Source organism: Ictidomys tridecemlineatus, chromosome 4 (assembly GCF_052094955.1).
Source record: "Ictidomys tridecemlineatus isolate mIctTri1 chromosome 4, mIctTri1.hap1, whole genome shotgun sequence".
NCBI lineage: Eukaryota > Metazoa > Chordata > Mammalia > Rodentia > Sciuridae > Ictidomys > Ictidomys tridecemlineatus.
Window position 1 is genome coordinate 160,880,119 of NC_135480.1, and position 12,287 is coordinate 160,892,405.

At 32.7% G+C, this 12,287-nt stretch overlaps 1 protein-coding gene across 7 annotated transcripts in view; it reads left to right on the forward strand.

The window, feature by feature from the left end:
* The window catches only part of Dennd4c (DENN domain containing 4C), a 101,694-nt gene that overhangs the window by 49,042 nt on the left and 40,365 nt on the right, over positions 1-12,287 (forward strand). For all 7 annotated transcript variants that reach the window (XM_078047689.1, XM_013363189.4, XM_040285842.2 and 4 more), the window contains 6 exons: positions 4,404-4,504; positions 5,012-5,230; positions 6,664-6,809; positions 8,354-8,389; positions 8,471-8,601; positions 10,463-10,595. In XM_078047689.1, coding sequence (XP_077903815.1) covers positions 4,404-4,504; positions 5,012-5,230; positions 6,664-6,809; positions 8,354-8,389; positions 8,471-8,601; positions 10,463-10,595 — 766 coding nt within the window. The remainder of the gene's footprint in view (positions 1-4,403; positions 4,505-5,011; positions 5,231-6,663; positions 6,810-8,353; positions 8,390-8,470; positions 8,602-10,462; positions 10,596-12,287) is intronic.

Consider the following 12,287-nt stretch of genomic DNA (forward strand, 5'->3'; position numbering starts at 1 on the left):
GTTTGGGAATGAAACATTTAAATGTATATAAGAATGAAACAAAATTTAATCAGTTTTCTCTGCTGTTCCTTTCTTAGTTTGTTAATATTTTCTGTTAATACTTATTATTTCTTGGTGTCTAAGGTTTAGAATTGTTCTTCTTGTCTAGCAGCTGAAGCTGGAAATACAGATTTTTTTTTTTTTAACTTTATGTCTTCATGGTGGTTATCTTTGGGATGGAAGGGAGCTGAGTAGATGGGAAACAAAGATATGTAAAAGGTTTTTTTTTTTTGTTTTTGTACTAGGGTGGTTTACCACTGAGATATATACCCAGTCCTTTTAAAATTTTTTATATTGAGAGAGGGTCTTGCTAAGTTGTTTAGGGCCTCACTAAATTACTGAGGCTGACCTTCAACTTGGAATCCTCCTGCCTCAGCCTTCTGAGTTGCTGGGATTACAAGTATAAGCCATCACATCTGGCTAAAAAGTTGTTTTGGAAGTGAGATCGTATTAACTATATTTTAAAAATGCCCGGTGGTTATTTGGACATTTGCTTTATTTATTAAGGCTTTGTTATTAGGTGAACTTAAATTCAGAATTGCTCTATTTTTTAGTTAAATAAGTATTTCTATCATGTACTTTAAAAAAAATATTTCTGGTGCTCTTTGTATTAGTCTTTAACATTAATATAGTTGTGTTTGGTATATCTTTTTCCATACTCTTTTTATTTTTTAATATTTATTTTTTGGTGTAGATGGGCACAACACAATGCATTTTATTTTTATGTGGTGCTGAGGATTGAACCCGGGTCCCACTGGTGCTAGGCGAGTGCTCTACCACTAAGCCACAATCCCAGCCCCCCATTGCTTTGACTATTCTGAGTCTCTTATTCTTCCAAGTGACTTTTAGGACTGTTTTATCTAGACCTATGAAGAATGTCTGGTATTTTGGTAGGTATTACATTGAATCTGTACATTGTTTTTAGTAGTGTGGCCATTTTAACAATATTAATTTTGCCTTTTCACAAACATGGGAAGTCTTCAGTATTCTTCAATTTCTTTCTTTAGTGTTCCATATTTTCCTTGTAAAGGTCTTTTATCTCCTTGGTTAGATTTATTCCCTAGGTATTTTATTTGTTTTGTAAATAGAATTGTTTTTCTGATTTCTCTCTTAACAGATGCATTGTTTTATAGGAAAGCTGTTGATTTTTTAAATTTTTATTTTGGAATCTGCTATTTTGCTAAAGTAGTTTATTAGCTCTAGCAGTCTTTTGGTGGAACATTTTTAATCAGCTAAGTATAGAATCTTATCATCTGCAAATGGTGATAATTTGACTTCTTCCTTTTCTATTTTTTTATCCCTTTTATTTCTCTTGCCTAATTGTTCTGGCTAGAATTTCTAGTACTATATTAAATAGGAGTGGTGACAGTGGATATCCTTGTCTTGTTCCAGATTTTAAAGGAAATGCTTTCAGTTTTTCCCCATTCATTCTGTTATTGGCTCTGGGTTTGTTATCCATAGCCTTTATAATGTTGAGGTAGGTTCCTACTATCCCTAGTTTCTTTAGTGTTTTATCTTAAAAGGGTGCTGAATTTTGTAAATGTAGTGTATATTTTATTTATATATGTTGTTATGTATTTATTTCCCTTAGTTTTAATTTATTTTTTATTTAATGAATATGTTTGGTGCTGAGGAATGAACTCAAGGTCTTGCTTATGCTAACCTCACATTCTATGACCAATCTTCATCCCAGCTCTCCCTAGATATTTTAATATAGATGTTTAAGCTTAAAGATTAATATTTGCCCTTCATTCAAGCAGTAAACTTAAGTAGGCCTGTTTATTGCAGTGTTGAGGATTGAACATAGTGTGTTATCCTAGGCAACACTCTAACCACTGAACTATATACTCCCTTCCCCACTTTTGAAAACATCCTTTCACTTTTTTTTTCTTTTCTTTGGGGGAGGGGTATTGGGAATTTGAACCCATGGGTCCTACCACTGACTATATTCTCAGCCCTTTTTTGTATTTTATTTGGAGACAGGATCTTGCAGAGTTGCTTAGGGCCTGTCTGTGTTGCTGAGGCTGGCTTTGAACTCATGATCCTCCTGTCTCAGCCTCCCGAGCCACTGGGATTATAGGTGTATGTCACACCCGGCCAACTTTTCACTCTTATTGGTGAATTTTACAATTCATGGTCCCTTAGATTAGATGAAATGCAGCTTATTACCTCACAATACCCCTTGAATGTCAGGTACATTATCATCCTCATTTTGCAGATAAGAAAATTAACAGTTAAGTGAGTAGTACAAAGCCACACAGAGATGGTAAATGTTAGGATCAGGTTATAAATTGATGATTATCTGAATAGTAACAACACTTTTTAATTTGGGGAGGTTAAAGGCACTAAAATATTAGAAGTTCATAAAATGAAAGAAATTGATCAGGGTTAAATTTGACCTGCTATCAATTTTAAAACATGCTTCTTTTTGAGAGATGTTAAAATATATATATATATATATATATATATATATATATATATATATTTTACATAGAAGTGTTAATTCTTTTATTAGTCAGGTGTCCTTCCTGGGAGGATGTGTTTGATTCTGTGCTGATTGCATTAATGACCAGAGAATACTTGAAGTTAATTTCTTGGAACATGCCGATAATGTAGTTAAACACCTCAGCCTATGCCTAAAGGTTGGCAGGCCTATATTATTGGATTCTCAGGGGGAGATCCCTCTTCTCCCAATAGAAATCTAACCTGAGCCAACCTTATAAGGGCCCCAGTTTTATTTGAAGATCTCAATTCTAATACCCTACTTAATGGGACTCAGACTGTCTCCTGTCCTCTGAAGACTTTTATTTGTTTTGGTACCAAAAACTGATCTTTCGGGTGCTTAACCACTGAGCCACATCCCTAGCCCTTTTTATTTTTTATTTTGAGACAGGGTCTCACTGGGTTGCTTAGGGCCTCACTAAGTTGCTGAGGCTAACTGAACTTGCAGTCCTCCTGCCTTAGCCTCCCAAACTGCTGGGATTACGGGCATTTGCTCTCTGAAGACTTTTTAAAAGATCACAAGTTCAAGTCTAGTATCAGCAATTTAGTGAGGTCCTAAGCAATTTAGTGAGACGGTGTTTCAAAATAAAACATTAAAAGGGCTGGGAATGTAGCAAAGTGTTAAAGTGCTCTGGGTTCAATCCCCAGTACAAAAAAAAAAAAAAAATCCAAGACTCTTTTAATCCTTAGGGCACATCTGGCCATGGTGTTGGTGTTACTCTGGGGTTTCTAGTCATCGAAGACTTCCTAATTTTCTTGCCAGCTGAAGTATAAATTTCAAAGAATGAGTCTAATATTTATGCTGGGTTTTTCAAAGAGTTTTTTTCAAGCCATTGTGTCTACTGTGTTGTATTCTCATAATAAAAATTCTATAAAGTAAGCTTTTGTTAATGCTTTCTAAAGTGGTCATTTCTAGCTGGATGTGGTAGCTTACGCCTGTAATCCCAGTAACCTGGGAGGCTGAGGCAGGAGGATGGAGAGTTCAAAGGCAGCCTCAGCAACTTAGCAAGGTCCTAAGAAACTCAGTGAGACTCTGTTGCTAATAAAATATTTAAAAAGACTGGGGATGTGGCTCAGTGGTTAAGTGCCTTTGGTTTCAATCCCAGGTACTACTATTACTAATAATAATAAATTAAAAAAAACTGTCATTTCTATGATTTTGCATATTTAGCATTTTATGATCATAGGTTATATTTAATGGTGTTGTGATTGATTTAACTTTTAATGACTGAGAAATAACTAAATATACTTTTAATCCTCACTTGAATTCCTATTAAATTAAATTAATTAATTCATTCATTTGGTATTGGGGATTGAGCCAGGGCATTCTACCACTGAGCTATATATCCCCAGCCTTTTTTTATATTTTATTTGGAGACAAGAAAGTTCTCATTAAGTTGCTTAGGGCATTATTAAATTGCAGAGACTGGCCTTGAACTTGTGATCTTCTTGCCTCAGCCTATAATCCCAGTCACTGGGATTATAGGCATGCACCATTGTGTCCATCAGGCACATAGTATTTTAGAATAGGCTTGTGGTAACTTGGGTTTCAAGTCAGTTAGAGCCAATATTTAAAATAGTATAATTGGAAAATGTAACTTTTGAAGTAAGACTTTAATTCATTATTATATTGCTAACTACAACATTGAAAAATCTTTGTTGGAGAGTTAGAATGAGGTAGGTAAGCAGATTTTACTGAAACAGACTGAAATGAAAAGAGAAGTTCTTGAAAACCACTTATTCTAGCTACTCAATACAGTTATAACTTCAGTAAAAAGTCTTTCCCCTTTCTTTTTTTAATTTTTTGTTTAGTGAAAGCAGATTATGAATAACATTTTATTAATTATGTTCTTATTCAATAGATCAGATGAAAAGAAGAACATGAACTGGAAACAGCTACCTAAAAAGCCATGCAAAAATCTACTTAGCACTTTAAAGAAACTGTATTCCCAGCTATCTACAGGTAAATGTGAGGGTAAAGAATTTAGGGAGATTAGGTGTTGGGATCAGCCCCAAAGTAATTTTTTTTAGTGAAAGAATATATTTTACTCGAAGTGAGTCTCATTACATAATAATATTTTAATAATAAAAATTAATATGTAATTAATTATTTTTTTTTCAGCTCTTGGATTGAACCCAGCAATATTTTGCCACTGAGCTACATCCCCAACACTTTTTATTTTTATTTTGAGACAAGGTTTTTCTAAGTTGCTGAGGTTGGCCTCTGTGAGTGTTACTGGGATTACAGACAACCACCACCTTACCTGGCTGATTCATGATCTTTTGAGCACATTTTTTGTGCCTTCCTGCTTGACCCTTTCTGGTTAGCCTCTGTCATTGATTTCTTTACGTTAGCAGAGAAGAATTTCAAGAAGTGATAGGCTTTATTTTGACTATTTCCTAATCAATCACCAGTATGTAAATAGATACATACATTAATATCAGTTTTGTTTTTACTTCCTTTTGTCAGTTCACCGGAAAACTCAAGAAGGTTCAGCCATTGAAATGACTCCAATTGAAGCAGATTTCTCCTGGCAAAAAAAGATGACACAACTTGAGATGGAAATTCAAGAGGCATTTTTGCGATTTATGGCATCTGTTTTAAAAGGATATAGAACATATCTCAAACCAATCACAGAGGCTCCTTCAAATAAAGCCACAGCTGTAGATTCATTGTTTGATCGACAAGGTGAGTGGCATGGAAATTACAGTTGCTTTTAATTTAAGTGAAAGATAATTTTGGGGCTGGGGATGTGGCTCAAGCAGTATCGCGCTCGCCTGGCATGCGTGCGGCCCGGGTTCGATCCTCAGCACCACATACAAACAAAGATGTTGTGTCCGCCGAAAACTAACTAAATAAATAAATATTAAAAAAAAAGAAAGATATTTTCTACTATTTTATATTGCTACCAAGAAATATTCACTAAAATTCTTAAAAACTAATATTAAAATACAGTGAACTAAAATACTTTCTTTGACAAGAAAGTAATTGAAATGATGGATAGGGATATGGAATTAATATTGGATAGTCAGGAAAGTGAAGACAGGCGAGTATAGGTGGAAAATAAAAGCAACAGTAGTTTGGAGGATTCCCACCCTACCCCACATATCTTCACCAAACGATAAAATGTTTGGTGGAAGTAGCTTAACTTTGTAGAAGCAAACCAGATAGGCAAGATATTCTTTTTTTTTTTTTTTTTGGTACCAGGGATTGAACTAAGGGACACTCAACCACTGAGCCATATCCCCAGCCCTGTTTTGTATTTTATTTTGAGATAGTGTCTCACTGAGTTGGTTGGCACCTTGCCATTACGAGGCTGGCTTTGAGCTCGTAATCCTCCTGCCTCAGCCTTCTGAATTGCTGGGATTACAGGTGTGCGCCATCGTGCCCAGCTAAGATACTCATTACTTGTAATGGGCTGAGAGTTATATGAAAATATGAGATAATTTAGGAAGGAGGGCTTTTCTGAATGGTAGTAAGGAAAGAAAATCCAATGAGTATAACTGTGTTTAGGAGTGAAAAGTTTGAGGTGGGGTAAATGATAGGATCATTGAAAATTAAGGAGTTAAGAGATCAAAATGTTATGTTGTTTGTGCTTGTGGGTATAGAAGAATGATGATGGTAGGAATTGGAAGAGACTTTGAGTGAACTGTCCTGTTTTTTCCTTGAATGGAAGAGCAGCCTCCTTTATCAATAGATGTCTGTGATTAATAGGGGAAAGGGTGAATTAGCCAGATGCTTGAACTTTTAACTCAGCATAAGTTTTTACAAGACATGATCTGGTGGCATTGCAAAGAGAATATTGAGCTTTTGGATACTGACCATTGGCTCAAGAGTACACAGAGTAAAATCAAGGAGGAATTTCTACTTGAGAGCTTTGGAGCTGGAGATGCCTCAGAGAGCATTCAGATTTCAGTGAAAAGATTAATGGTTTAAGTTTTGTTTTGTTTTGTTTTGTGGTTGAATCTGGAAGAAAGAGCTAGATGTGGTAAATAGAAGGTTCTATAAATGTGGAGTTAAAAAGAATATAATATAGATAAGTAAAAGCTTAAGATAATGTTTAATATAACTTTTAGTTCTACTTTAAAATTTGAATTTAATTACAATTTTGTTTTCTTTAGGATTTATAAAAAGTCGAGATCGGGCCTATACAAAATTCTATACCCTTTTATCCAAAACACAGATCTTTATTCGTTTTATTGAAGAATGCAGTTTTGTAAGTGATAAAGATACTGGATTGGCATTTTTTGATGACTGCATAGAGAAGGTAAAATTTTGTCTTACATACCAATCCTAAGAAAAAAGTTTGGCTTCACTGTGTAATCATCATTATTATTAATCCTCCGTATCTTGAGGAAGATAATACAGTCAGTGTGTGTGTAGAGGATCTAAAAAATATATTGTAAAATATTGTGTATTTGCCTAGTACTGGGGAACAAAAAGATGATTTTTTTTCTTGTTCAAATCAGGATTTAAGATAATAATTTGTGTGTGTGTGTGTGTGTGTGTGTGTGTGTGTGAGAGAGAGAGAGAGAGAGAGAGAGAGAGAGAGAGATGGAGGGGGAAAGTATTGACTGATTGATTCCAAGAAAATATTGATTAATTGATTCCAGACTTCATATTGAGAGTCATTTTCTTTTGTGGTATCTAGTTTCTACTGTAGAGTTAATTTTTTTCTTTGAATACCTCTTTGGATTTTTAACTATTAAGTTATAAGAACATTTCCTTGAAACTCTCAAGTCTTGTTACCATATTTTTATTTAAATAAATAGGATATGATTTAGTTGTTTTTAAATAAAAATTTAGTTTTATAGGTAATGAATGTTCCTGTGTTGTTTTGTTTTAATGCCTTTTCAAATACTTTTGTTAATTTTTCTTTTATCCTAATGAAGTATATTTGGAAGTATGTTAAAATGTACAGCTTTGTTTATTCAACCTAAAGAAGTTTAATTTTTTAACAGTGATGACTTCTTTATATGTTTTCTATTTTTTTTTTTTCTGTACCAGGGATTAAACTCAGGGGCACTTAATCACATTAAGCCACATTCCCAGCCCTTTTTTGTATTTTTATTTATAGACAGAATTTTGCTAAGTTGCTTAGCACCTTGCTAAATTGCTGAGGCTCGCTTTGAACTCGAGATCCTCCTTCCTCAGCCTCCCGATCCACTGGGATTACAGGCATGTGCTATTGTGCCTGATATATTTTTTAATATTTAATAGGGTTTCTGCTTCTGCTAAGTAGATTTTTGGGGCTGATTATTAACTATAGGTTTTATAAAAATTGAAGTTATATCCATAAAACATAGAATACTATGACACTTTAATTTTTATGGGACCTGAGTGATTTATGCCTTACACGACACTTGAATAATTTTCTCCCATTCTATCAATGTGATCTGTAACTCTAGGAATATGATTAAAACTGTTGAACCTTTCTTTTTATTTATAACATTGATATTCCAACATTTTCCAGTTAGGTAGGAAACTTGGATAATGTAGGTCTTTACTAATAACTTATTTTATTGAGAGGCTAGATTTCCTTTGTGTTTGGTTATGTTTTGTATGTGAATAAGGATTATGAAAGAACTAATCAAAATAGACTGTTTTTATGTTGCTCGCCACAAGACAAATATTATGCTTTAGCCAAAAAGTTTAGGATCTAAAAAATATATTGTAAAATATTGTGTATTTGCCTAGTACTGGGGGAACAAAAAGATAATTTTTTTTCTTGTTCAAATCAGGATTTAAGATAATAATTTATTAAATCCACAGTGGATATTTTTGCTATAAATCTCTTTTCTCCTTTTCTAGTTGTTTCCTGATAAAGGCACAGAGAAAACAGAAAAGGTATTTTTTCCTTAAGTGTTGAAAGTTCAGAATTAGATCTTGCTTATATGCAAATTAACTGGAGAAAATAATTATTTTCAGGTTGATTTTGACCTAGCAGAAGATACCAAATTAATAGAATTAGATGATTCACAGAAAAGTGAACATACTGTATTAATAATGCCACCTGAGCCACCTCCTGATGATGGAAAGGACCTCTCACCAAAGTACAGGTAGAAAAAATAAATTTAAAGAACTTCTTGGGCACTGCTTGAATAGTTTATTTCAACTTCTTATCAGTATTATTAGATATGTATATTAGTAATTTGTAATTGTTGTTTTTAATATTAATTCACTGACCTAATAGAGATGAGTATCATATGAAGATGCCAGCAGGTATTATAGTTTAAGAATTGGATGGCTTTGTTAGAAGAGAAGCCAGGTGTTGATCATTATTCACCTAAATGTTTAACTATAATAATCTTTAAAAATTTCAGTTCTGAAGAAGAAAAAAATTTAACTTTTTGTTAGGTTCCCACTTTCTTCAGGAAGTCTATTGCTAATGTAAATAACTTGAAAATCGTATGATTAGTAAGATAGAGAAAACTTACAGAATTGGAGTCATTCTTTGTTAAAATAAACCTAGAGAATAGGATTTGAATGTGAACCTTTTAAGAAATTAGAATGGATTGTTTTTTAAAATTTTTATAATCATAATAATACATAGTTTACTAAACTTATAAAATCAAATTGAAAACATAATACATCATTTTAGCACCAATACTTACACGTATTAGAAACTGTGTATGTGTGTATGCATTGTATGTTACGAGTTCATCTTGTACATAATCTTTGTAACCTGTGTTTGCCTTTAAGAGTCCAAACACTTTTCCAAGCCATTAAATTTTTTGTGCCTTATCATTTTTAATGATCACATTTTATACAGTTATTATGATTTATTTAACTAGTTTCTTTTGTACTTATTTGTAATTCTTTGCTGTCCATATCTTTGTGGGCATATACATTTATTTTCTTAGGCTTATACATTTATTATCCTAAAAGAATTCTTATAAGGGAAAGTATAAAATGTACCTTCCTCAAATATGAACTTAATACATAATCACAGCAGGACTACATGAGAATAAAGAGTATGTATCTGGAATTGTGTGACTTAATTAAATACTATTTTAATTTCATGTTATAGAATTCTTTTTTATTTTGGCTTAACTTCTATAAGTTAGAATTCTTATTATTTACACACAAGGTAAAATCAAAAGGGAAAGGCAGTATTTCCTAGAAGAAAATAAGCCAAAGAAAATTAGAGAATTTCTAAGAAGAATTCCAAAATCATTAATTTGAAAATATATTTCATTTTTCTAGTATAAGAAATGAAAACCAAATTGGTAGGAAGAAGCATTTTTAATTTACCTGACTGAAGATACATTATGTTGTAATTAGTGTATATGTTAAGTTACAATCTGTGGAAATAATTTGATAATGATCATAATAATCTTACATCTTTTGATAAACATTGACCTAGAAAACTACTATTGGGTATTCATCCTAAGAAATTAAATAAAATGTTCATAAAGGTAATGAATATAAAAATTTAATGGCAGAAATTTAGAAGTTAGCTAATAATGTCCAACAGGGAGGAATTTATCAAATTATAGTACATTCCTAAAATAAAAGTAGTGTGAAATTTTTTTATTTTAAATATCAATGCAAAGTAATCTTATTAAGAAAAACCTAGTGGTTACAAAGTATACTAAATATTACTTTTAATATAAATTATCAAACAGATTCTGTTGAAGGAATTATGAATTCCTCTGTTAAGTAAGTGTCAGCGATTTCTGTTTTCCAGGGATTGGTCAAAAATAACTAATCGGGTGAGGAAGAACCAGAGTTTCCATGTAGGCAATTCATGTATCTTATAGCTATATTGTATATTTTTGGAAGAAAAATTTCTTCATATAAGGATTTGAAGGAACAATACTGGGTGCTATTGGAGGTTTAGAAATATTTACCTACTGGAATACTATGAAGAGTTTATGTATTTTAAATTAGCAGTTCTATTTTTGTTTTTTATTTTAGTTACAAATATTTTCCAAGACTGGACCTTAAACTTTTTGACAGACCACAGGAGTTGAAACTTTGTTTTAGTAGACACCCTACTGGGAATAGCATTACAAACAGTCCAGCTCTCATGGCTAAAAGAACTAAACAGGTCAGATATTCTTTATAATACATGTTAATTTAAAATGTGAAATATGTATATGTGATATGTAGCTTCTAGTATAGAATTAACACCCATGACAACCATTTGAAGACCTACTATGGTTGTTACTGAATTTAACTAGATTTGTTACAAGCCTCTTTCCATTATTGAGGCTAAAGTTTTTGAATGCACATGTTTATGCTTTAAAGGAATCCTTGGGAACTAAATATACTTAAATTTTTTTTAATCAATGTAACTCACAAATCATACAACTCACTCATTCTTAAGCAAACAATTCAGTGGTGGTTTTTTGTTTGTTTGTTTGTTTGTTTTGCATGTACATGGGGTTGTACAGCTATCACGACAATTTCAGACCATTTTCATCATCCCAGGAAGCAAACTTGTATCCTCTCCCTCCCTGGGCAACCACTAATCTCCAAAGATTTGTCTATTCTAGGCATTTCATATAAATAGAATTGTACAATATGTGTTCCTTTGTGATTGGCTTCTTTCTTTCTTTTTGGCGGAAGGTACTGTGGGTTAACCCAGGATCACTTAACCACTGAGCCACATCCCCAGCCCTTTTTTATTTTTCATTTTGAGATAGGGTTTCACTAAGTTGCTGAGGCTGGTCTCAAACTTGGGATCCTCCTGCCTCAGCCTCCCAAGTCCCTGGAATTATAGGCATGCATTGCCTCGCCTGCTGTGGTTGGCTTCTTTCAATTACTAATGTTTTTACAGTTCATCCATTTTATAACATGTACCAGTACTTCATTTCTTTCTTTCTTTTTTTTTTTTTAAATTGTAGATGGACAAATACCTTTATTTTATTTATTTTTATATGGTGCTGAGGATTGGACTCAGTGCCTCACCCATATGAGGCAAGTGCTTTACCACTGAGCCACAATCCCAGCCCCAGTACTTTATTTCTTGCTGAATAATATTCCACTTAAGGACATTTCACATTTATTTACCTGTTCTAGGATACATAGGTGATTCCTACTTTTTGGCTATTCATGATTATTGCTGCTATGAACATTTATATACAAGTGTTTGTGTGGATGTATGTTTTTGTTTCTCTTGGGTATATATCTGGGAGTAGAATTGCTATGTCTTATTGTAACTTCAGGTTTAACCATTTGAGGGGGGTTGTTCTTCAAAGTGACAGAGCCACTTTACATTCCCACCAATAGTATATGAATAGTGTTCCAGTTTCACAGTGTCCTTCTTATTTCTTGTTATTATGTTTTTGATTATAGTCATCTAGTGGATATGAAATGGTTTATTTATATAGTTTTGATTTTCATTTCCCTAGTAGCTAATATAAACGTACAATATACCAGATAATACATTTTAAAGGACAATCCATATATTTTTCTTTACTGCTCAATCTGAGAATTAAGCTGTGTTTAGGTATGAATTAAAATTAAATGTCCTTTTTATGTACAGGACATTTTGAGATTTTTTTAAAACATGGAAAATTTCAAATAACATTCTTAGTTTAGGTTTTAATTCTTGGATAGTCTCCCAAATCTTTGAGGTGTTCCTTAATTTTATAAAGTTGATGTTTCTTTCAGTATTTTCTGAAGGAAAACAAAAATTACAATTTTTATTGTCACCAGGTTAATGAAGGCAGCTTTCTAAAATTGGGTAATTTTAGTTTCTAATTCTTAACTTCAGCAGATTTTTGTGTTTTAAGCT